Below are 25,609 nucleotides of genomic sequence, written 5' to 3'. Positions count from 1 at the left end.
TTTATACATGATATGATGTTTTACAACAGAACTGCTAGACGATCAAAGTAAAAAAAATTTCTGTTCATTTTTTCTTATATAAAATTAAATTTCCTACAAAAAAGATCTAATTGAAAATTTTCGTCAGACGAGCCGTATTCGAGTAATTAAGCTTTTAAATCGAAGTGTTTTTTCAATTTGCCTGTTTCACTTTGGAATTTTGTGATGAGCAAATAAGTGAATATAAAAATAAAACCTCGACAGATTCTTATAGGAAATTTAATTCTCTATAAAAAAGGTCTCATAGTAATTTTCCCTAAATTGAGTTTTGAAGAAGTTATTCACGATTTAAATCGAGAAAAAAATTAAAAAATCAATTTTCAATTTCAAAATTTTCTAATTCACTGAAAATTCAATATTTTCAAATTAGCAAGATGTTTTCTTGTAGGAAATTAAACGTTCTATAAAAAGTTCCTTGGCAGCAAATTAATTGCTTTAACCGTTAAGAAGATATTCGTATCAAAACCAATGCCCACTGATTTCAATAGTTTTCTTAGGACAAGTATGCATTTGCGATTTGAATACGATTAGCTTCTAAACGGTTAAAGCAATTAATTTGCTTCCAAGGAACTTTTTATAGAACGTTTAATTCCCTACAAGAAAACATCTTGCTAATTTGAAAATATTGAATTTTCAGTGAATTAGAAAATTTCGAAATTGAAAATTGATTTTTTAATTTTTTTCTCGATTTAAATCGTGAATAACTTCTTCAAAACTCAATTTAGGGAAAATTACTATGAAACCTTTTTTGTAGAGAATTAATTTTCCTATAAGAATCTGTCGAGGTTTTATTTTTCTATTCACTTATTTGCTCATCACAAAATTCCAAAGTGAAACAGGCAAATTGAAAAAACTTTTCGATTTAAAAAGCTTAATTACTCGAATACGGCTCGTCTGACGAAAATTTTCAATTTGATCTTTTTTGTAGGAAATTTAATTTTATATAAGAAAAAATGAACAGAAATTTTTTTTACTTTGATCGTCTAGCAGTTCTGTTGTAAAACATCATATCATGTATAAAAATAAAAAACACCGATGATAGACCTCTTAAAATTTTTTTTAACGGCTCAAATTTTCACCAAATTTTTTTTTCATCATCCTGAACAAGATTTTCGAAGTAACTTTCAAAAAAAAAAATATTTTATTTTTTTGGCCCAGTCTAATATATATATATATATATATATATATATATATATATATATATATATATATATATATATATATATATATATATATATATATATATATATATATATATATATATATATATATATATATTAGGGTGGGTCAAAAAAATCGAAATTTTTTTTTGATTTGGTACTCCGAAAAATCGATTGCTAGACCCCTCTAGAATATACACACCAAATATGAGCTCTTTATATTAATGGGAAGGTCCTCCGCTTTGCAATTTTCCATTTTTACATCAAGCTTCTACTAAAAAAAAATAATTTTTTTATTAATTGACTTTTTAGCAAATTTCTTTTCATATTCTTTTAGGAAATTGAACGCTCTACAAAAAAGGCCTTAAACAGTTTTTTCGTTTATCTAACCGTTGAATAGATATTTGAGGTCCAAAAATCGAGAAAATCTTTAAAAATTCGTTTTTTGTTCTTAATTTTGTAACAAATTGAAAAATTATAATGATCAAACGCGCAAGACATATTCTTGCTGGAAATTGATTGCTCCACAAAAAAGGTCGTGATAACTTTTTTCATTAATCTAACCATTCTAAAGATATTCGAGGTCAAAGTTAAAAAAAAATATAAAAACATTTTATATTTTTAAAAAATTCTAATTCACTGAAACTTCATTATTTTCAAATTAGCAAGATATATTCTTGTAGGGACTTAAACGTTCTATAAAAAATTCCTTGGAATCAAATTGATTGCTTTAACCGTTTAGAAGATATTCGTATCCAAACCAATGCTCACTGATTTCAATAGTTTTCTTATGACCCGTATGCATTGCGATTTGGATACGAATATCTTCTAAACGGTTAAAGCAATCAATTTGATGCTAAGCGATTTTTTGTAGAACGTTTAAGCCCCTACAAGAATACGTCTTGCTAAATTGAAAATAATGAATTTTCAGTGAGCTGGAAATTTTTAAAAAATATAAAATGTTTTTATTATTTTTTTTTAACTTTGACCTCGAATATCTTTAGAATGGTTAGATTAATGAAAAAAGTTATCACGACCTTTTTTGTGGAGCAATCAATTTCCAGCAAGAATATGTCTTGCGCGTTTGATCATTATAATTTTTCAATTTGTTACAAAATTAAGAACAAAAAACGAATTTTTAAAGATTTTCTCGATTTTTGGACCTCAAATATCTATTCAACGGTTAGATAAACGAAAAAAGTGTTTAAGGCCAGCGTTCAATTTCCTAAAAGAATATGAAAAGAAATTTGCTAAAAAGTCAATTAATAAAAAAATTATTTTTTTTTAGTAGAAGCTTGATGTAAAAATGGAAAATTGCAAAGCGGAGGACCTTCCCATTAATATAAAGAGCTCTTATTTGGTGTGTATATTCTAGAGGGGTCTAGCAATCGATTTTTCGGAGTACCAAATCAAAAAAAAAAATTTAGATTTTTTTGACCCTCTAGAATATACGCACCAAATATGAGCTCTTTATGTAAATGGAAAGGACGGAGGATATATATATATATAGGATATATATATATATATATATATATATATATATATATATATATATATGTATATAATATATGGAATTGAATAGAATTGAAAAAAAAACTAACAACATTAACTTATATAGGTATATATGTATGTTAGGGCGTTCGTTATTTTTGAATCAAGTTCCTAAGTGGAAAAACAGTTTCTAAATAATAAAAAAAATTTTTTTTTTTTCAGATTTTTATTTTGATGCTAGATGGCGCCCAAGAGGGTTAAAGTTTTTTCTCATTTGAAATAGGTATATGTTGACTTAGTAGGCTGTTTTTTTAGATACAGCCTAAATTTAAAAATGTTCTATTCTATATTAAACACCCTATTCAAAAAGGTATAAACCATTTTTCTAGGACTAGTGGTTTAGTCAGGACATGCATGTCTTTTTTGGGTTTTATTTTATTTTTCATGCTACTCATATGTGTGCTTGTTTTAATAAAACAAACCTGATTTAATAAACCCAATTTTTTTTATCATTTAGAAACAGTTTTTCCACTTAGGAACTTGATTCCCGAAAAAAACCTAAATAACGAACGCCCTAATGTATATACCTATATAATGTTAACAAAATAAAGTAAAATATAAAAATGAAATGGAATTGAATAGAATGGAAAAAAAAAACAAACAAGCACCCTAATTATTATTTTTCATCGAAAATTTGTTTCATTTGTGAACCACGCGATTTTTCGGGAACTGAAAAAGGAATTATTTTTTTTCTCAAACCTTATTGAACAAAATCATTCCGTGCTCATTTGATTAATTTTGGGCTGACGTTTATGAACTGAGTGACTACTGAAAATTGTTCTTAAGCAAAAAAATTGTTCTTAAGCAAACGCTCTGCAGAATTGGTGTGTTCGTTAATGCAACAAAACAGAGAGACGATTGTACTAACGCAGATCTCCGCCGTTTATAAAAACACCTGTACTTTAAGTAAAACTAAAAAAAAACAAGCTTTAAAATAAGAGAGAGGAACCCCAACATCCCACACTCACCGCCAAGGGGAGACTGAAATTTAAATTCATATTCATATCTCACCCAATTTTATTCGCTCCTTCTACATCAGTCAAATATTTGTTTTTTTTATGTGATTTCTCATTCGTTAGAAAAAGAAATAAGTGCATAGATGTAGACTAGGGTGGGGGTCTCAAAGAAAATGAAAAGTTTCGTAATTTCTTATTGGTCGAATATGTTTACAGAAAATGAAAAATATTATTTCCTTTTGCACTGACTATTTCGTACATATTGTAACGATGAATTACTGAAGTTCTATGAAGATAAAAACCTGAACGCACTTATATTATATTATATTACTAAAGTAATATAAGTGTGAACATGCCTTTAGATTTTTTTGACCGCACCTGTAGTAATATAAGTGTAAACATGCCTTAAGATATTTTCTGAACGCACAAACTGGAAGTATGCAGCGCCCCCTCCTGGCAAGGAAATTTCAAATCAAATTTTCCTATTATTTAACTTTAGTTTTCGAATCAGCTGGAGTTTGTTCATAACGTTCTATAATTTTCCTTCTTGAAATCTAGATTTCATTTTCTCAAATGCAAATTGTAACAAAAATTCAGTACGATTTTGTTGATTTTATTTTATTATTGAGAAAGTTTTAACGATTTGAGCGAGAACAAAATACTCTAGAAATTAATTTTGTTATTAATTAATTGAGTATTAATTAATTAATTGAGTATTCTGCAGATTTTTCAAAACATTTTCATGGCAACACAAGATTATTTAACTCGGAAAAAAGTAAATTTGGATACATTTCAATTCGAAATTGAAACGGCAGAAGAACATGTAAGTACTAGTTTCGATATGTCGTCCATAATGGCTCCTTGGTAAATTTGAGAACAGAAAGAATAATTGGAGAAACAACCCACTGAGCAAAAGAGTGAACTACAGAATCATCTCGAAAAATGGAGAAACATCTAGAAGAACATCGCAATGAGCAAAAGAACTTTCTAGAAGAACAGAAAAATCTTTTAGAGAGAAATCTTGTTGATTTCGAGAAGAAGTTTGACGAGCGTGCCGAAGAAAACAAAGAAAAGCTGTTGGCAATGTACACAAAGTTCGAAGAGACATTCAAGGACATTACTAAATAGTTGGACAAGGTTAGAAAAGTTAAGGCTCGCGAAAGTTCTGGTGAGTATTCAAATAAGAAGGAAATGCAACCACCAATCTTTGATGGACAAAGTTCTTGGTCGATCTACAAGAAACAGTTTTTGGCAGCTGCCACAACAAATGGCTGGGATGACGACAACAAATGTATAGCACTGGCTCTTGCTCTTTGAGGTCATGCTGCTGAGTTATTGCAAACTTTACCACTAGAAAATAATGGTAACTTTAACGCTCTTGTTCAAGTCATTGAAAAACGCTTTGGAGATAGCCATTTGTAAGAAGTCTTTCACGTTCAATTGAATACAAGAAATCCAGAAAAGAAGAGAAACTCTGCAACAACTCCAAGCTGAAATTGAAAGGTTAGCTCATATGGCATATCCGACAGCAGGAGACGACATTATCAATCAGTTTGCGACAGAAGCCTTTGTTCGTGCTGTATCTGATTTAAATCTTCATTGAGCGATTCGAACAGCCGGAAAACGCTCCCTTCCTGAAGCTTTAGCGTGCGCACTTACTATGGAAGCAGCAGAACAGACTTCTCAAGGCAATCATCGGGTAAGAGAAGTTGCAGTGGAGAATTGCTCTTGTCAAAAACTCGCATTCCAAAGAAACAAGCGAGACGGAGCTGCTTGATTCTGGAACTGTAACAAGACAGGACATCTCCAGCGGCAGTGCAGATTACCAATAAGAAGAACTGCTTGCCAACACTGTGGAAACAGAAATATTGCCCAACAACAGGTAAGCAATAACACAAACGCTGATGTTCGACTTGTTTCCAAAATCGATGATCCCAGAACCACAATTCAAATCTCACAGACTAAACGAGACCACAAAAGTCTGACAGTGGAGAGGACCATAAACACGTGGCTACAATTGACACCGGTTCCACCGCCTCCATGGTACGAAGGGACTTAGTGAAGATGATATGGCTACATCTGGTCTGAAGACCGCCAGCGGAGAAGAAGCAAGGGTGTACGGTAAAGTTCGTCTTACGATCCGTATGGCAGAACTTGAGATTTCGAATGGGTTTTTAGTGGCAGATATATGTATGTGACGAGTGCATCACTGGAATCGACTTCATGAAGGAGCATTAGATCATTTTGGATACCGGTGATCAAGTCCTGAAATACAGAAATGTAGAGATTCCATTGGTCTATGGCAGTGTTTTTCAAAGTGTGGGTCACGAACTGGGGGGTCGCGTAGAGTTTCTAAGGTGGTCGCGGCCGAAAGGCAATTCTTGATACAAAAAAATTAATAGGTCTAAATAAAAACAAAAGACACAAAAAATGTCTCAGTGCGACATTTGTTTGTATGATTTTAATTAATGTTAAAATCTAGGATTGATATTAATTTGATACTTAAACGATTAAATCGTTTTCCAAATTAAGTCTGTTTCTTTTCAAACTTTTGATGTCCAAAATTGAAGAGAATTTGACATCACATATATAGTTCAGTCAATGAGGAGTCAAATGCAGGGGACCGGAAAAAAGTTGTGACGTCAGCTAAGTTTGGATGCAGTATTGAAGAGGGGTTTATCCTGAGTTGGCGTATTGATTGGTCTTGTGGGGCGTCCGCCATTTTGAAAAACGCATTAGTCTCAATATCTCTAGAAGGACTGGTCGGACAGAATATTTGCAAGGACATTTTAGATTGGAAATATAATTGTCTTTCTTTCTTTGGTACACCATTTTTCTCTAGAAGTTATATTTTCAGAGTTACAGTACCGCTAATAGTGCATTTTTTATATTTTAAATATTTCAAACAACCCTTAGAGTTAAGTGGGAAATACCTGAAAATGAGATACTTTGCAGTTCTATTACTCTGAAGGTATAACTCCTAGAGAAAAATGATGTACAAAAGAAAGAAAGATAATTATATTTCCAATCTATAAAGTTCTTGCAAATTTTCTTTCCGACCAGTCATTTTCGAGATATTGACACTAATGCTCCCAAGTAACAATTTGGCTTGCATAAGGTCAAATTTTTTCGATTCGACAAGCTATAATTTGCATAGGTTTCGTTTAAGGCTTAATTACACAAGTCAACCATTTTGGAAAGAACGGAGGTCTGCTTAAGATTAGCTAGAAGTGTTTAGAGGAAGACATGTAAATATCAGTTAAAGAAGACCTTTATAAGACCTGTTTTAACCGTTCTAAAGAAGTCTTTGTATTTTCAAGTGACAGAAGGCCTCTATAAGACCTGTTTCAAGAGGTTCTTGTAAATATGCAATGTTTTTCACCTGTAAATATGCAAAAAAATTATCCTGCAGATATGCAATGTTTGTTAGAAAAAAACATTGCATTTCAATGTGAGGTTTCAATTAGCTCCCAATTTTCCACTACTCTTTAATATTCGAGCATGGTCTACTGGTAAGGTGCTGGCTTGGTATGCAGAGTGGTGGGATCGATTCCTGGCCGGGGCCATGTGACGAAATTAAAAAAATGTGTTCTTTTTCTAAAATAATATTCTCATAATTTCAGAACAACAGAAAAAGCAGTGGACTTTCCAAAAAAGGATAAGAAACAAAATAAGATAAAATAAAATAAAATAAAATAAAATAAAATAAAATAAAATAAAATAAAATAAAATAAAATAAAATAAAATAAAATAAAATAAAATAAAATAAATTAAAATAAAATAAAATAAAATAAAATAAAATAAATTAAAATAAAATAAAATAAAATAAAATAAAATAAAATAAAATAAAATAAAATAAAATAAAATAAAATAAAATAAAATAAAATAAAATAAAATAAAATAAAATAAAATAAAATAAAATAAAATAAAATAAAATAAAATAAAATAAAATAAAATAAAATAAAATAAAATAAAATAAAATAAAATAAAATAAAATAAAATAAAATAAAATAAAATAAAATAAAATAAAATAAAATAAAATAAAATAAAATAAAATAAAATAAAATAAAATAAAATAAAATAAAATAAAATAAAATAAAATAAAATAAAATAAAATAAAATAAAATAAAATAAAATAAAATAAAATAAAATAAAATAAAATAAAATAAAATAAAATAAAATAAAATAAAATAAAATAAAATAAAATAAAATAAAATAAAATAAAATAAAATAAAATAAAATAAAATAAAATAAAATAAAATAAAATAAAATAAAATAAAATAAAATAAAATAAAATAAAATAAAATAAAATAAAATAAAATAAAATAAAATAAAATAAAATAAAATAAAATAAAATAAAATAAAATAAAATAAAATAAAATAAAATAAAATAAAATAAAATAAAATAAAATAAAATAAAATAAAATAAAATAAAATAAAATAAAATAAAATAAAATAAAATAAAATAAAATAAAATAAAATAAAATAAAATAAAATGAAATGAAATAAAATAAAATAAAATAAAATAAAATAAAATAAAATAAAATAAAATAAAATAAAATAAAATAAAATAAAATAAAATAAAATAAAATAAAATAAAATAAAATTAAATAAAGTAAAATAAAATAAAATAAAATAAAATAAAATAAAATAAAATAAAATAAAATAAAATAAAATAAAATAAAATAAAATAAAATAAAATAAAATAAAATAAAATAAAATAGGTAAAATAAAATGTAGAAAATGCAAAATAGAAAAAATCAAAAGAAAAAAGAAATAATGAAATAAAATTTAATAAAATCTTTTTTTTTTATGCATAAACTCAACATCTTAAAACAACTTCTATAAGGCCTTATTATAACATCCTACGCAAGTAATCTGGTTTTTTCATTAGATAAACCCTCTGTAGGAAGACCTCCGTAAGGCCATTTGAAGCTGTTTGTCACAAGCTATTAGCTTGTGGATTACCGGTGAAGGAAAGTCCTCTGCAATTTCGGTAAAATGCGCCAAAATGATTTGTATAAGACCTGTCCTTCTTCTAATGCAAGCCAAAAAATAGTTTGTATTGACCCTTATGAAAGCTAAATTGTAACTTGAGCTTTTTTTTCAAAATGGCGACGCCCAACAAGACCAATCAATGCGCACACTGAGATTTATACTCAGGATAAACCCCTCTTCAATACTGCATCCAAACTTAGCTGACGTCAAAACTTTTTTCGGATTTTTCCCCATTGACTGAACTATACACACAGGTATGAAGTGGCGAAGGGCACTAACAACCGCAAAGTTTCGTTTGCCAGCTCAGAATACTTGCTCTCTATTTTTAGCATACCACCCGTACTAAATCTATAAGGTTTTCTTTCAGTTTTACAGACAGTAGATGAGAAAGTTCGATTGTATTACTGAAAAAAAAAAACATTTAAATCCATCTTAGTTCTATTTTCACTTTCAGAATCCATTTCTGGAAAATAACTTCTGGAAATTAAATTATATGGGACTTGGGCAATGAGTGTATATTAATGACACTAGACTCGAATTGAAGCTGGAGCTTAGTATATTCAATCTATGAAGTGTTTTTTTTTTTTAAATCGCAAGTCAGGGTCTTAAGACGTAAGACTCCAAAGTTCGTTCTGATAACTCTTACCTGTCCGTTTTATATGCCAATATCATGACAGCTATAAAAGAGGTACATATATGTATGTTTTTGATGTCAAACTGAAGGTTGTTTTGGTACTTTTTAACCATATATAATTAATATTATACAAAACAAAAAAACGGCGAAAAAATGGAGAAAAGTAAAATATTAATTAAAAACAGAACAAGTTTAAAGTTGACCTAAAATGACGACAAAATCTTAGAATAAGGCTTTTTCCTGAAGGTCTCAGCAACAATAATCCACTTTCACCAAAATTGGATTAGATTTTTTTTCGAGATATCCCCATAAACGTGTTTTTTTGTGAAAAATTCATACCAGAGCAAGGCACTAGTACGATAACTTAGGCGCCGAGAATTGACAACGGTTATTTGTAGAGGTGTTCAATGCAAATATTTTTTCTTATGGGCTGGGGGTCAATGTCCCTCCCTTTAGGCGGGAGGGGCAATTTAAAAAAAAATTACTTGAAATCATAAAAAAATTATTAAAAACAACGGCAGCAATAACAGCACAGATAATATAATCATACAGATATCTTGTCTGCTCAGAAAAATATGAATCATTTTTTTTTCCTTACCAGACAAGCCTTACCAGACAAGGAGCTTTCAAAAATAAAGCTGAAAAAGCTCTTTTTCAATTGGACATTTTTTTCTCACTCATGAAACTTATTCTTCTTCTCTTTTTACTTGCGATATAGGTACTATATATCAAGTTATGCATTCGTACAAAAAAAAAAGTTGAGATAACATTTTTCCATGACATTACGATGGTAGACAATGACAAAAAAGTGGGTCCCGGAAGTCCGTCTGTCTGTCTGTCTGTCAGTCTGTCTGTCTGTCTGTATAAGGAGCTACAGCCTAAACGGATGGACCGATTAATGCCAAACTTGGTATGTAGCGTTATTTGGCGACTCTCCAGAGGGGTTTTTGGAATTAATTTTTTTGGACCAAAAATAACGGTACTTGTCATATACCGATTTAAGTAAAATTGAAATATCTCAAAAACTGCTCTAACGATTTTGTTTAAAAAATTCAAATGTTAGTTTTGAGCTAAGGTCTATCTTCTAATGAAAAAATTTTTTTTTGAAAATCATTATTAACGGTACCTGCCATAGAACCGTTTTTTTCAAATCCGATTATCTCCGAAACTGCTTATTCGATTTCAACCAAACTTTTTGTGAAGAAGAATTTATATAATTTAAATATAAGCCAAAAATAAGATTTCGAAAACAATAATTTTTGGATTTTTAAAAAAAATTTGAAAATTTTTTTTTGAAAAATCAAATTTTCGAAAACGGGACATTGAATTTTTTTGAAATTTTGTTTTTAGATGTTGATTAGTGATTTCTAAAGAATGGCATACCAATTTTATTTTAAAACTTTTTTTCCAAAAAATTATTTATAAAAAATTAGTTTTTTAAAAAACGGCTCTAACGATTTTTAAAATTTTTTTTCTAAAAATGCATCTTAATATATCAATCAAAACTGCATACTTGTTTTGGAGGGCAACTTAATTTCAGATTTTATTTTATTTTTTTTTTAAACGAATTTTATTTTTTTACTTGCGATATAGGTACTATATATCAAGTTATGCATTCGTACAAAAAAAAAAAGTTGAGATAACATTTTTCCATGACATTACGATGGTAGACAATGCCAAAAAAGTGGGTCCCGGAAGTCCGTCTGTCTGTCTGTCTGTCTGTCTGTCAGTCTGTCTGTCTGTCTGTCTGTATAAGGAGCTACAGCCTTAACGGATGGACCGATTAATGCCAAACTTGGTATGTAGCGTTATTTGGCGACTCTCCAGAGGGGTTTTTGGAATTAATTTTTTTGGACCAAAAATAACGGTACTTGTCATATACCGATTTAAGTAAAATTGAAATATCTCAAAAACGGCTCTAACGATTTTGTTTAAAAAATTCAAATAATAGTTTTGAGCTAAGGTCTATCTTCTAATGAAAAAATTTTTTTTTGAAAATCATTATTAACGGTACCTGCTATAGAACCGTTTTTTTCAAATCCGATTATCTCCGAAACTGCTTATTCGATTTCAACCAAACTTTTTGTGAAGAAGCATTTATATAATTTAAATATAAGCCAAAAATAAGATTTTGAAAAAAATAATTTTTGGATTTTTAAAAAAATTTTGAAAATTTTTTTTTTAAAAATCAAATTTTCGAAAACGGGACATCGAATTTTTTTGAAATTTTGTTTTTAGATGTTGATTAGTGATTTCTAAAGAATGGCATACCAATTTTATTTTAAAACTTTTTTTCCAAAAAATTATTTATAAAAAATTAGTTTTTTAAAAAACGGCTCTAACGATTTTTAAAATTTTTTTTCTAAAAATGCATCTTAATATATCAATCAAAACTGCATACTTGTTTTGGAGGGCAACTTAATTTCAGACTTTATTTTATTTTTTTTTTTAAACGAATTTTATTTTTTTTTTCAAATTTCTATATAAAAAGTCTTAAAAATTTAAGCAACTTTAACTCTAAGAGCAAGTTCGTGCGACCCAGTCGTGCATTTTATTTTCCAAATTTCTATATAAAAAGTCTTAAAAATTTAAGAGCAAGTTCGTGCGACCCAGTCGTGCATTTTATTTTACTTGCGATATAGGTACTATAGGGCAAGTTTAGGATTCGTAAAAAAAAATGGAACTCGAGATAACAATTTTACACGACATTACAATGATGGAGAATGCCAAAAAAGTGGGTCCGGCAATTCTGTCTGTCTGTCTGTCTGTCTGTCTGTGTGTCTGTCTCTATCTGGAGCTGCAGCCTAAACGAGTGAAGTGATTTTCTTCAAACTTGGTAGTTAGCAGTTTTTGGTGATTCCCTAGAGGGGAAATTGAAATTTTTTTTTTAGGACCAAAACTAACGGTACTTGCCATATAACGGAAATAGAAAAGTTAATTTTTTTCAAAAACGGCTCTAACGATTTTGATTAAAATTTTTGTGTGTAGTACTACACATAAGAGCCAACTTTTTAAATAAAAAAAAATATTTTTTGTACCGTTATTAACGGTACCTGTCATAGAACGGTTTTTTTCGTTTCTGAATATCTCGTACAACATTAACCCGATTTAAATGAAATTTTTTATACAAAAGTGTGTGAGTAAAGATAATATTAAAATTTTAGAAAATTTTCAAAAAACACATTTTTGATTTTTAAAAAATATTTCCAAATTTTTTTTTGAAGAATCAATTTTTTGAAAACGGATCAATGAAAAATTTTGAAATTTAGTTTTTATGTGTAAATTAATTATTTCTTCAAAATGGCATACCAACTTTTTTTTTAGACAATGCCAAAAAAGTGGGTCCCGGAAGTCCGTCTGTCTGTCTGGCTGTCAGTCTGTCAGTCTGTCAGTCTGTCAGTCTGTCAGTCTGTCAGTCTGTCAGTCTGTCAGTCTGTCAGTCTGTCAGTCTGTCAGTCTGTCAGTCTGTCAGTCTGTCAGTCTGTCAGTCTGTCTGTCTGTCTGTATAAGGAGCTACAGCCTAAACGGATGGACCGATTGATGTCAAACGTGGTATGCAGCGTTATTTGGCGACTCTCCAGAGGGGTTTTTGGAATTAATTTTTTTGGACCAAAAATAACGGTACTTGTCATATACCGATTTTAGTAAAATTGAAATATCTCAAAAACGGCTCCAACGATTTTGTTTAAAAAATTCAAGTGTTCGTTTAAAGTTAAGGTCTATCTTCAAATGAAAATTTTTTTTTTTGAAAATCATTATTAACGGTACCTGCCATAGAACCGTTTTTTTCAAATCCGATTATCTCCAATACTGCTTATTCGATTTCAACGAAACTTTTTGTGAAGAAGCATTTATATAATTTAAATATAAGCCAAAAATAAAATTTTGAAAAAAATAATTTTTGGATTTTTAAAAAAATTTTGAAATTTTTTTTTTGAAAAATCAAATTTTCGAAAACGGGACATTGAATTTTTTTGAAATTTTGTTTTTAGATGTTGATTAGTGATTTCTACAAAATGGCATACCAATTTTATTTTTAAACTTTTTTTCCAAAAAATTATTTATAAAAAATTAGTTTTTAAAAAAACGGCTCTAACGATTTTGAAAATTTTTTTTCTAAAAATGCATGTTAATATATCAATCAAAACTGCAATCTAATTTCAGATTTTATTTTATTTTTTTTTTTAAAACGAATTTTATTTTTTTTTCCAAATTTCTATATAAAAAGTCCTAAAAATTTAAGCAACTTTAACTCTAAGAGCAAGTTCGTGCGACCCCAGTCGTGCATTTTATTTTATAATGTATGAGAGTTGGTGTAGGTTATGATTGTATCTTGTTCTTTTTTCTGATTTTGGTGTGTAAAAAGAAAGAAAGGGGTGATAATGTCGCGTTTTTTGTGTGTGAATGTTAGATGTCCGGTATGGACCTGCCTTAGTTTTCGTACTATCCCCAAAAAATCTAAATAAAAAATTAAAAATCTGAACCAAATATGGTTTTCTAAGGCTGGAAAAATTAGTAAAGGATTCTTGTAGAGGAGTTAAATACAAGCATTTTTACTATAGGAGGGGTCTATCTCCCCCCGTTTAGGAGGGAGGGGCAATTTTCTAAAAAAAATAACTCAAAAAAAAAAATTATTTAAAAACGACGGCAACACTTACAGTTATGAATGATACATTTTTCAAAAGGCAGAATATTACACTTTATTTTAATTTTTGAATCAAGTTATTTAAATCAATATTTTTTGAAATAATCGATTTCAAATTTTGGGAATAAAAAGTTGAAAGTTACACTTTCAAGGTCATATATATGTATGATGTGCACCGCTGAGGCCTGCCAGACCAAGATTTTTACTTGCGATATATGTAGGATGTAGGTACTATATCTGTGCCAATAAGTTAAAAGAGCTTAAGTCAATTTTTATCATTTTTCAGTAAATGAAATTTTTGGACTAGATTTTTTTTACTTTTTTCTTGATTACTTTGAAACTGTTGCCGCTAGACTAACAATTTTTTTTTCAGGGTACAGGCTTGTTATACCCTGAATTTGCATGTGTTTATTTTTTTTTGAAAACCTATACAAACCTTATAAAAAATGTTTTTGTAAACTTAAGCTTTTTCAAAAAAATGCATTATGATTTATAATACAGCTTATGTGACATAAGATGTTTTAAAAAAATGATATTATTATATTGTTCTTTCTTATTTCTACTTAAGCTTTTTTAAAATAATTAAAAAGGATAAAAGTCACAACATAAGCTTAAATTTGTGAACCTGTAAATGAATAAATAAATAAGGCAATAAACTAGAAGTAACGATTTTTTTTATTTATTATTAAAGAATTTTAGTAGGTATAGAAAAAACATAAATTTTATTATTATTATTGTATTGTGTGTATTAGGAAATTCATTTTTAGACTTTTACAACTTTAATTTTTTTCAGAATTGAACGATACTGGTTATAAAATTTAGTGAAAAATAAAAGCATAAATAAAAAAGATGTTTTCAAATTTAATTTTCTTCTTCACTTTCATCATCAGTCAAATCAGGGTGATTATCTTTAATGTCGTCGGATTTAAGATTTAAATAGAAGTCGTGGTATGATTTTTCAATTACAGGCAGTAGTTCTATCAAGTCTTTTTTCTTTTCCTTGCTGATTAAATTAGGCCCAGAGTAACAGACTGGAATTTCATCAAGGAAAACGACATTGACTCCACGTTTTTTAATATTTAGATGTTGAAATTCTTCGTTTTCATCGAGGCTTGTTTTATATTGTATTAATCCAAAATCAGTTGTAAAACGCAACCATTTAATATCTCGCCAAACAAATTTTGTCTTGGCTTCGGATGTCTTGCGCCAAGTGAATTTTTCCTTTGACATTTTCGCAAAGTCAAGGAAGTCTATGCGTGTCATTTCATGGACAATGAATGGTTTCTTTCCGATGGATCTAACTAATTGAAACCAATCCCTTGGATGATGGATGTTAACGGATGATACCTTTTTTTTCCTCTCAATGGCAGCGTGGTCAACATCACATTCCATATGGGTATGGCCAGGCACCAAAAACTTGTGGTCAATTACGGAAATGCTTGAGTTCGTGCTAAATATTTGAAACATTGTTGCAACGTATCCATTTTTGTTTTGACCCGCACAGCAGTCACTATAGAAGATCAAGTTATTAACAGTACTTGGGATTTTTTTCAGGTGCTGGAACACACATGAGGCTATTTCATTACCTCCACGGTTTGCAACAGATTCGTCCCACATATAACAATATGCTTGGTTTGTTACACAGTCATGGAGTGTTAAATTGTATGTCCACAGTTGTCTTTTATAGAACGAGATATTTGTCCGAAGGAACGGAGTAGGAAGACACTGTTGTAGATCAAATGTGTAAACCTTGATTGAATTGTCATTCCTACCAGTATCCTTGTCCTTACTCTTGCTTTTATATGCTAAGTCTGCAAGTTTATGATGCTCCTCCTGCTCTTTTAGCAATTGACTTTTGGCTTCTTCATCCTCTGCTCCAATTTCTAATTTCGTTTTTAAAATTTCACATCTGTGGCAGGTGTCAAGCTTGGGCTTTTTAAATTTTATATTCATTGTTTTGAATATTTTTGAATATGTCGAGATTGAAGCTACTGATTGATGTTTTTCACAGTACAATCTATACATTTTTGAAAGCGTCAAATCACTATGAAAATATTTGCACGAACTGTCTCTTCGCGTGTAGTGAGATTCATAAGCTGGGAAAGATTTTATATGTTCCCGGATCTCGTTTTCTATTTGTGGGTTTGTTGTGTTTGAAGCTCCACATCCACGCTGGTCTGGTTGAGTCGTTGTTCCTGGTGATATTATCTTCTTTCTAACAATTTCTTCAGGTACAATAATCTCTTCACAAACACTAGTACTCACCAAATTTTCCTGATTATCACATAAATTTCTTTCCAAAATAAGTGCGGCTTGTCTAGTATCTTCGCTGTAATTACTGCCGTCAATGCTGCTTGGAGAACTTGGAGCAAAGTCTGGATCTTTTATGCTGTCGTCATCATCATCGACGTCAAAAAGTTGAAGATCCTCAATATTTGATTCCACTCCATAGTTGTATGATGAACCAGATTCATTTAAAACTGGGCTCTCAAAAACGTCGGTATCTTCAAGTTTCTTTTTTTTTATAGACGTAACCGCTCGCGCTGGCGCTGTAAAAAAAGGAAAATACATATTAAAGCTTTATATAAAACGCACGTAGTTTTGTGATTTTAATTATGATTTTTAACTTTTCACAAAGAAAACTTACTTTTTTCGCTGCAGTAACTGTTGTGGGTTTTATTTTGCTCGCTTTCTGTGTTTTTACCAATTTTGTTAAGTGCCAAGGCAAGGATTTTGCTTGATCTGTTCATCTTTGTAAAGCTTTTTGTGTAGGATATTTTTATTTCTAAAAAACGGTTTGAATTGATTATGAATTAGAAATCAACCGAAATAATAGCAAAACATATTTGTTTCTTGAAAAATAATATTTTTCTCTAAAAGAACTTACCTGCTCGAAGAAAACTTCACAAATGATTTAAATTGAAAATTCACTTAAGTCGCGTTCGGGACGACCGTTACATTTGAAAAAATAGCTTACTTTGACTTAAGCATACAATTTTGCAGACATTTCAAGGAACAAAACAGCTTATGTTACTTAAGCTGTTTTGCAAAATTGGGTTTGGTTCAAAATTCAATTTTTTAAAATGGCTTAAGTCGACATAAGAACACAAATGGTTCACTCGACCACAAGTTTAAAATAGCTTATGTTGACCTAAGCGATGAATATATTTGAATTCAAATTTTCATAACAGCTTATGCCATGACTTAAGCTGATTTAAAAAAATGTATTCTTTTTAAGATTTGAACGATTTTATTTCAACACATACATAAGCTATTATGCAAATGCAGTTTTTGTTCAAAAAGACTTAAGCTACTATGATTTTTTTAAATTTAACGGTTTATATTTTGCGTAGAGAAATGAGACCCAGACTAAAACAAAGCTGAAAAAAAAGTGAACATATTAAGCAAATAAAATCGATTTTCACTTATGTCGACATAAGCTCTTTTAACTTATTACCACAGATATATCAAGTTATGCATTCGTACAAAAAAAAAAAGTTGAGATAACATTTTTCCATGACATTACGATGGTAGACAATGCCAAAAAAGTGGGTCCCGGAAGTCCGTCTGTCTGTCTGTCTGTCTGTCAGTCTGTCTGTCTGTCTGTCTGTCTGTATAAGGAGCTACAGCCTAAACGGATGGACCGATTAATGCCAAACTTGGTATGTAGCGTTGTTTGGCGACTCTCCAGAGGGGTTTTTGGAATTAATTTTTTTGGACAAAAATAACGGTACTTGTCATATACCGATTTAAGTAAAATTGAAATATCTCAAAAACTGCTCTAACGATTTTGTTTAAAAAATTCAAATGTTAGTTTTGAGCTAAGGTCTATCTTCTAATGAAAAAATTTTTTTTTGCAAATCATTATTAACGGTACCTGCCATAGAACCGTTTTTTTCAAATCCGATTATCTCCGAAGCTGCTTATTCGATTTCAACCAAACTTTTTGTGAAGAAGCATTTATATAATTTAAATATAAGCCAAAAATAAGATTTCGAAAACAATAATTTTTGGATTTTTAAAAAAATTTTGAAAACGGGACATTGAATTTTTTTGAAATTTTGTTTTTAGATGTTGATTAGTGATTTCTAAAGAATGGCATACCAATTTTATTTTAAAACTTTTTTTCCAAAAAATTATTTATAAAAAATTAGTTTTTTAAAAAACGGCTCTAACGATTTTTAAATTTTTTTTTCTAAAAATGCATCTTAATATATCAATCAAAACTGCATACTTGTTTTGGAGGGCAACTTAATTTCAGATTTTATTTTATTTTTTTTTTTAAACGAATTTTATTTTTTTTTCCAAATTTCTATATAAAAAGTCTTAAAAATTTAAGCAACTTTAACTCTAAGAGCAAGTTCGTGCGACCCAGTCGTGCATTTTATTTTACTAAGCATGCTAAAAACTACCACTGTAAGAAATTTTAGCCTTACAAGAGTTACCTTAGTGCTTAGTCAAATGTACCACTAGCTCTTTATTAGTTCTTCTAATAGTTAAAAGATTTTTCAATACTAAATACATATCTTTATTTATTTTACCTTAGCCCTTTTTTACTTAATTTAATTAATTTATTTATTTTCTTTGTTATTTACTACCTTAAGTCATTTTTTTTTTCATAACATATACCTATCATTTTTTTTTAAATATATAAAAAAATGGAATCTTGGAATAGAACAAAGTGCGCAATTATTCTGTGGAGCGAGAAAAACTGAATGCCCAGATGATTGATTTCCCAAAAAAAGATACTTCCTATAAAGTATACGCAATGGCTAGCGTTAGTAGGAGAGTCACAAGAACATACAAAAAGCCATAAATGTCCCTATTTAAGAAGGAATGCATATACCTCGCTGTACTTGGAGCGATCTGAAGATATGTCTTGTTCACATAGTGAATCTGTTCCCTCTGTTTTAATCCCAGCAACGCTAGAATAACTTACGAAAAGCAAAATGAAGCTGGTGTAAACTGTAGTGAAATTAATGCTGAAGAATTGAATCATGCGTCACCTGTTCAAACTGCGAAGCTCATTTAAAAAGGCAGTCTTTTTATATAAAGAACATGGAAAAGCTAAAGAAAGCAAATAGTGTCTTGAAAATGAAAATACAAACAGGCATGCAAATAATTCTTAAATCAAAATACCAAGACTTTTGCTAAGCTGATTTTATCTCATTCAAGAGAATATTCCAATGAGGAAAAGTGGATTTCCTGTGGCTACAACTTTCTTGTATGAACTTGGTTTGCACTTGCCATATCCATCTTCCTTTCATAGATTGATAAACATAAATGCTTTCTCCTGGGGCTCATATTTATGTTTGGAACGAAATAAGGAACGTAACATCAAAACTATCAGCAAAAGATGGAGAAGTCATTGTAATTTTTCACGAAATGAGTTTACCAAAAAATCGTACCTACAATAAATTCAAAGATGAAATTGAAGGTTTTATGGATAAGGGAAATAACCAAAGGTCTGATGATTTTGCTAAATCTGAATGTGTGTTCATGATTCTCAGTGTCTGTGGCAATTATAAGCAGGTGTTATATCATGTTGTTTGTCCAATAGAGTGGAGCGTTTTTGGACTTTTCTTTCAGATCACTGCGTGCAACTCATGGTTTATGCGTTGTGGACTTCTGAACATATTCTCATACTTTTTTTTTATTTGACAATGGAAAAATAAAAATCGGGAAGCCTCTGAAGATTGCTCGTTTTCACGAAAATCGATATTTTATGAGGCGTTAGAACCCATCTCAATTGACTCAATCTTTTTCATTTCACTACCAACTGCTCATAACTTACGCTGAGTGGTCTCTAGAACCAGATCTGATCTCCTATTTTGAGTCGTCAATGGAAAAACCGAAACCGGGAAGGCTCCGAAAAATGCACATTTTCGCAAAATTTCAGATTTTTTAAATTGTATAAAATCCTGCCCAGGACACATTTCTCTTACAAATTGTTTGTATTTGCTATATTTGCTAGAACTTTTTTGAACCTTAAAAGCTATGGAGCACTCAAACTGAGAACTTTTCTGTAATAATGACGTCGTTTATGGGGAATTTAAGAAAATGCTACTTTGACATCCTCTGACCCATTTCAATAGAAATTTAAATTCTAATACTACACTTAAAAACTTCGTTAATAATTAAATTTGTATATAAAATACTAACCTTTGTAACTGCATTTAATTTATGTCAATATCTTATTTCAAGCCTTAGATATTTGACATTTAGGTGTTTCCATAATTCTTGCATAAAATGTGCATTTTTCGGAGCCTTCCCGGTTTCGGTTTTTCCATTGACGACTCAAAATATTAGATCAGATCTGGTTCTAGAGACCACTCAGCATAAGTTATGAGCAGTTGCTAGTGAAATGAAAAAGATTGAGTCAATTGAGATGGGTTCTAACGCCTCATAAAATATCGATTTTCGTGAAAAACGAGCAATCTTCAGAGGCTTCCCGATTTTTATTTTTCCATTGTCAAATAAAAAAAAAGTATGAGAATATGTTCAGAAGTCCACAACGCATAAACCATGAGTTGCACGCAGTGATCTGAAAGAAAAGTCCAAAAACGCTCCACTCTATTGTCCAAGCAATATCCCTATGAAGCAACTTTCAAAAATTTAGATTGTTATCTTTTTATTTCTTTAGATCAAAAGATATAACATGTTAAAAATCTGTTATCTCTGGATTGTGAACATAAAATTAATACAAATATAGTCCTAGTTATTATCTAACTATGGTTAAAATTACATTTATCTATCTATTAAAATAAAAAGATTATAGGTATCTAAATAAAAAAACCGTTAAAACAGTTCCCCATAACTTGGTCAAAAATTATTTTAGAGCTCCTGCATGCGTGCGCTGCGCATAACCAACACATAAAAATAAAAAAGTACTCAAAACTATCTCAAAAAAAAGGTGTTTTTCAAAAATTCATATTTCAAAACGCAACCCCTCAGAAAAAAATTAGTATAAGACGCCTGAATTTTTTTCATTAATTTCATTAGCTTTCTAATGACACCTTTAAAAAAAGTATCCGCCGTGGCACTAGAAATTTGTAAAAAAGATGAATTAATAAAAAAAAAGAGTGTGTGTACACATGTACATGCGACTGAAGTTATACTTCTCACTCAGTATATTAAAATGAATTTCATTTGATATTTTTATTATTTTTGTTTTATATTATTATTAAAATAATTAAAGAGCGTATTTTCTTAACAATCTGAGCTTATGGTATTCATAGGAAATTTTTTGATGCTATCTCCGTACCTTAACCCAAGACAATCTGACTTCCCTGAATATAGTTATGCATGAAAAATTTATAATTGGAAATTAAGAATCTTCATACCAATTTCCGGGGCAAAATTTTTGAGAAAAAAAAATTAATTTTATATCTACGATTGATGGCCTTAATATCAATACAAGTTTAGTTTTAGTCTATGTTGTTTTCTTTTTCTTTTATTTATGAGTATTTACGTTTTTGTTTTTGTGGCAACTTGACACATGCAACTTGACACACGCAACTTGCCACATGCAACTTCCCACATGTAACTTGCTACACGCAACTTGCCACATGCAACTTCCCACATTTTGCATACTGAATGCCACATGCCTCGTGCTACTTGCCATATGCCACATGCACTTGCACCATGATTCATGCCACATGGTAATTGCCACATGCCACATGCAACTTGCGACATGAAACATGCAACTTGCCATGTTTTGTATGTTTTTTTTACCGTACTGCGGCGTACTGCATTTTTAAATACTAAAGTACTAACAATTTTAAGGGTGAAACGACATTCCTGTTGCCCAATTGTCTCGGAGATGGCGATCGCGTCATAATCCCTTTGACATTCTTGTCAAAAAAAACAAATTTTCATACCCGCCGTCCCATAAGAAGTATAACTTCAAAAAAAGGAGCGGAAATAAATGCACGCTTAACCCAGCTAGCCTTAATTATATCGTTTATCTCGAAGATCCGATTATAAGATCTCGAGCTGTAAAGCCAATCATGTCCCTTGAATTTTTTGTATTTACAAAAACAACGGAAAATGTATTTTTTTTTATATACATATGTGGATGCGTCGTAAAACGACTTGATTATGTCTTAAGTCTCATATACTTGTTAATGCATTTATGTAACAATGTGCAGTTTATTAAAGTACATAGGTAAGCTTAACTTAAGAAACATTAAATATTCATGTGTCATGTTATTTAGGCTCAGTCGACAAGTTTACCTTTATCTCTAACTTTTTTATTTAAGGGGTTATATCTAGTTGTAAGTGCCAAAAAAACCTTCTTTTTTGTGAAGAGGCATTTAGTTATACAAACATAAAGAATACATAAAGAATACATATAGCCCAGTCATTTTAGTCATTTTTAAGCCCAATCTGCGGAAAAATTCCTACTGGGCAGAATTTTGGTATTCAGCTTAATGACGGCTTTGTTATGAAGATGTGAAAAATCGACATTGATATCGTGTCCGCGTTAAGTGTTATAGGGGTCAAAAGGTCACGAAAAGTTTTTCGCAAATATCTCGCGACCTATTGATCGGAGGTCATCAGAGGTTGCATACAAATTGATGGTCGTGAAATTATCTACAACATATGCCCAGCACATTTTTCTGTAAGAAGATTCGTTTCGCGAGTAGAGCGCAGAGAAGGTGACTAGATTGCACTCACATACGAAAAAATACATATTTTTGGTTTATTTTGCTCGATTTTTGAGGTTTATATCGCAGTAGCTTAATTTTTTTTAGTTTTATTAACTTATCTTATTACGAAAATACGGATTAACTAAAAAAAACAAAAATGTACACATTGGGATAAAAAATATTATGCAAAAGGGGGAACCACGTTTTTTGGAAATGTTGTATGTTTCCCTTTTTTGTACAATAAGTGCCTTCATTATTAAGAACACACTTTTTAAACATGGTTCAATTTTAGTTTTGAGCTTGGTATAAACCTTAAATTACCATTAAGCTTTTTCAGCAGCTAATTTTGTACTGTTATAAGGTATTCTGCAACTTTTCTCTTGAGAAGCTCCAAACGACATTTTCTATGGAATTCATGTTTGGAAAATTGATAACAAGCTCAAAACTAAAATTGAACCATGTTTAAAAAGTTTGTTCTTAATAATGAAGGCACTTATTGTACAAAAAAGGGAAACATACAACATTTCCAAAATACGTGGTTCCCCCTTTTGCATAATATTTTTTATCCCAATGTGTACATTTTTATTTTTTTTTTAGTTAATCCGTATTTCCGTAATAAGATAAGTTAATAAAACTAAAAAAAATTAAGCTACTTCGATAAAAACCTCAAAAATCGAGCAAAATAAACCAAAAACATGTATTTTTTCGTATGTGAGTTTAATCTAGTCACCTTCTCTGCGCTCTAATCGCGAAACGGTTCATCTTGCAGAAAAATGTGCTAGAAATATGTTGTAGATAATTTCACGACCATCAATTTTTATGCAACCTCTGATGACCTCCGAAAAACTTTTCGTGACCTTTTGACCCCTATAACTCTTAACGCGGACACGATATCAATGTCGATTTTTCACATCTTCATAACAAAGCCGTCATTAAGCTGTATACCAAAATTCAGCCCAGTAGGAATTTTTCCGCAGATAAAACCTAAAATTACTGGACTAATATCCATATAGCCAATTTAATGTTTTAAAAGAATTCGCTGTGTATTTAAAAAAATATTGGGTTCCGTTATTTTTGTAGTAGATCTCCTAGACGACCTCCAAAAAAAAGGTTTCTGGCGGTGAGCAAAATTTCTCCGAAACGGCTGGAGTAATCGGCTTGAAAATTTACACAATTTTCTTAGATACTTTTGTCAGGTAATGAACGAAGGAAAAAGGTTTTTGAAAATAATTTAAGCCACTTTAAAGTGTAAATTTTAGTGAAAACCAACGATTTTTTTCTTTGGGAAGCTGCCATTTTGTCAAAAATCAAAATTTTGACTATTCCTTCGTTCATTACCAGCATTCGTCTATCCTGAAAATGAATCTTTTGTTTTTTTTTTAATTTTAAGTGACTTGGATCAGAGATATCTTGCTCACCGCCAGACACCTTTTTTTTGGAGGTCGTCTAGGAGATCTACTACAAAAATAACGGAACCCAATATTTTTTTAAATACACAGCGAATTCTTTTAAAACATTAAATTTGCTATATGGATATGTATTCTTTATGTTTATATAACTAAATGCCTTTTCATTACAACTAGATATAACCCCTTAAACACATTTAAAGAGCAGTGACAGTTGGTTTTATTTGAACAATAATTTTTCAAATCTTTTTCAACTAGGTACATTAATGTCGTTTTCGATTGGAATCCCTCAATGATTCACTCATTCTGAAATCCAATAAAAAAGTTTGGATCACTTCCACCCAATTCTGAAATTTAATATCTGTATTGGTGAAAAATCAAATAAAATATTTTTTTTTGTTTTTTCACTAGGAGAATAAAAAACTTGCAGCGGGCTCCTGAAAGATTCCGGACGGCCAATCAAAAACGACATACCTTCATAGGTATAAGGTTTGTTCGTTGTGAGCTCTAGGGCACTCTGGGTCGCTCCGAATTCGTTGTCAAGCGGTTTTTGTAATTTTTTTTGAACCAGAGTTATTTCCTCTGTGTTCGATGTGCCCGATCCCGAAAACCCAAAATCCCGAATGGGATCCCTAAAATTTTTTTGGGATTTCGGTTTCGAAAACAATCCTAAGTGTTTAAATAAGGTGTTAACACGCAAAAAACAATATAAGTGTATGATTCCGTTAATATCTCTTTTTTACATGATTTCATGTTCTTATTGTGCTTTTAGCAGTGTTTTGTTGTGATTGAGTTAAGTTGGGAAAATCGTTGAACTAAAATCAAAAGAATTATGAGTTTTAATATTTAACTTATGATATTTTAATGTATCTATATGTTTAAATTGTTTTTTAATTAGTTTTAATTTTATGTTTCAGTAAAAATTTCAGAGAAACACAATTTTTTTCTGTTTTACTTTCGGGATTTTGGCCTTTCTGGATTTTGGGTTTTCAAGGTTTTAGGTTTTCGGGATTTTGGGTTTTCGGAATTAAGGATTTTCTGGACTTTGGGCTATCTAGATTTCGGGATTCTGTCCGTCTCCCTTCTGTATCTTTATTCATTATTACAGTCTGGATATTCTCCATAAACTATTTTGTCTCGTCGGTTTATTCTTTTCCATATCCGGAAAAAATAAAGAAACACACTCCATCCCCACATTACCAGCTATGATTTAGTGATTTAGGGGCGCCTTTGCAAAAATTAAATTGGTTGGAGGAATATTAGGATTGCTTTAGTCTTTCAAAAGAAATTGGGGCGCCTTGTTCTTTAGAGATGAACGAAGATTTTGGACACCATTGTCCTTCCGGAAGCCAAAAAATTTAACCCGAAATTGGGAGCGCCTTCATTCGTTTAGGACAAAAAATATGACCGCCGCGCCGGTCCAACTGAAAAATTGGAATGGTCAATGCCTAGACGATTGAAAGCCGTAATTGCTTCCAAAGGTTATGCCACAAAATATAAAAGCCTACTTTTTTCACTGATTAAAACAGGGTACGAAAACGAAATTGACCCAGTATTACTATAGTTTTT

At 30.2% G+C, this 25,609-nt stretch overlaps 2 protein-coding genes across 6 annotated transcripts in view; both read right to left on the bottom strand.

Annotated features, from left to right (window-relative positions):
• Positions 1 to 25,609, bottom strand: part of LOC129905198 (nitric oxide synthase) — an 822,682-nt gene that overhangs the window by 68,670 nt on the left and 728,403 nt on the right. The gene's annotated exons all lie outside the window — the stretch shown is intronic.
• On the bottom strand, positions 14,702 to 18,000 carry LOC129905202 (uncharacterized). The gene is made up of 2 exons (XM_055980629.1): positions 16,631 to 18,000; positions 14,702 to 16,532 (listed from the first exon to the last, which is right to left on the bottom strand). Exons 1-2 carry the CDS (start codon positions 16,731 to 16,733, stop codon positions 14,845 to 14,847), a joined length of 1,791 nt encoding a protein of 596 aa, XP_055836604.1. The 5' UTR covers positions 16,734 to 18,000; the 3' UTR covers positions 14,702 to 14,844.

This window comes from Episyrphus balteatus, chromosome 1 (genome assembly GCF_945859705.1).
Source record: "Episyrphus balteatus chromosome 1, idEpiBalt1.1, whole genome shotgun sequence".
Classification (NCBI taxonomy): domain Eukaryota; kingdom Metazoa; phylum Arthropoda; class Insecta; order Diptera; family Syrphidae; genus Episyrphus; species Episyrphus balteatus.
This window is presented reverse-complemented; position numbering and strand designations above follow the sequence as displayed.

Bases quoted from the DNA above. Each gene is read 5' to 3' on its own strand.
- LOC129905202 (XM_055980629.1), bottom strand. From the start codon at position 16,733: ATGAACAGATCAAGCAAAATCCTTGCCTTGGCACTTAACAAAATTGGT. The intron at 16,533-16,630 runs GTAAGTTTTCTT...CTTTTTTTACAG, and splicing joins CAGTTACTGCAGCGAAAAAA to CGCCAGCGCGAGCGGTTACG.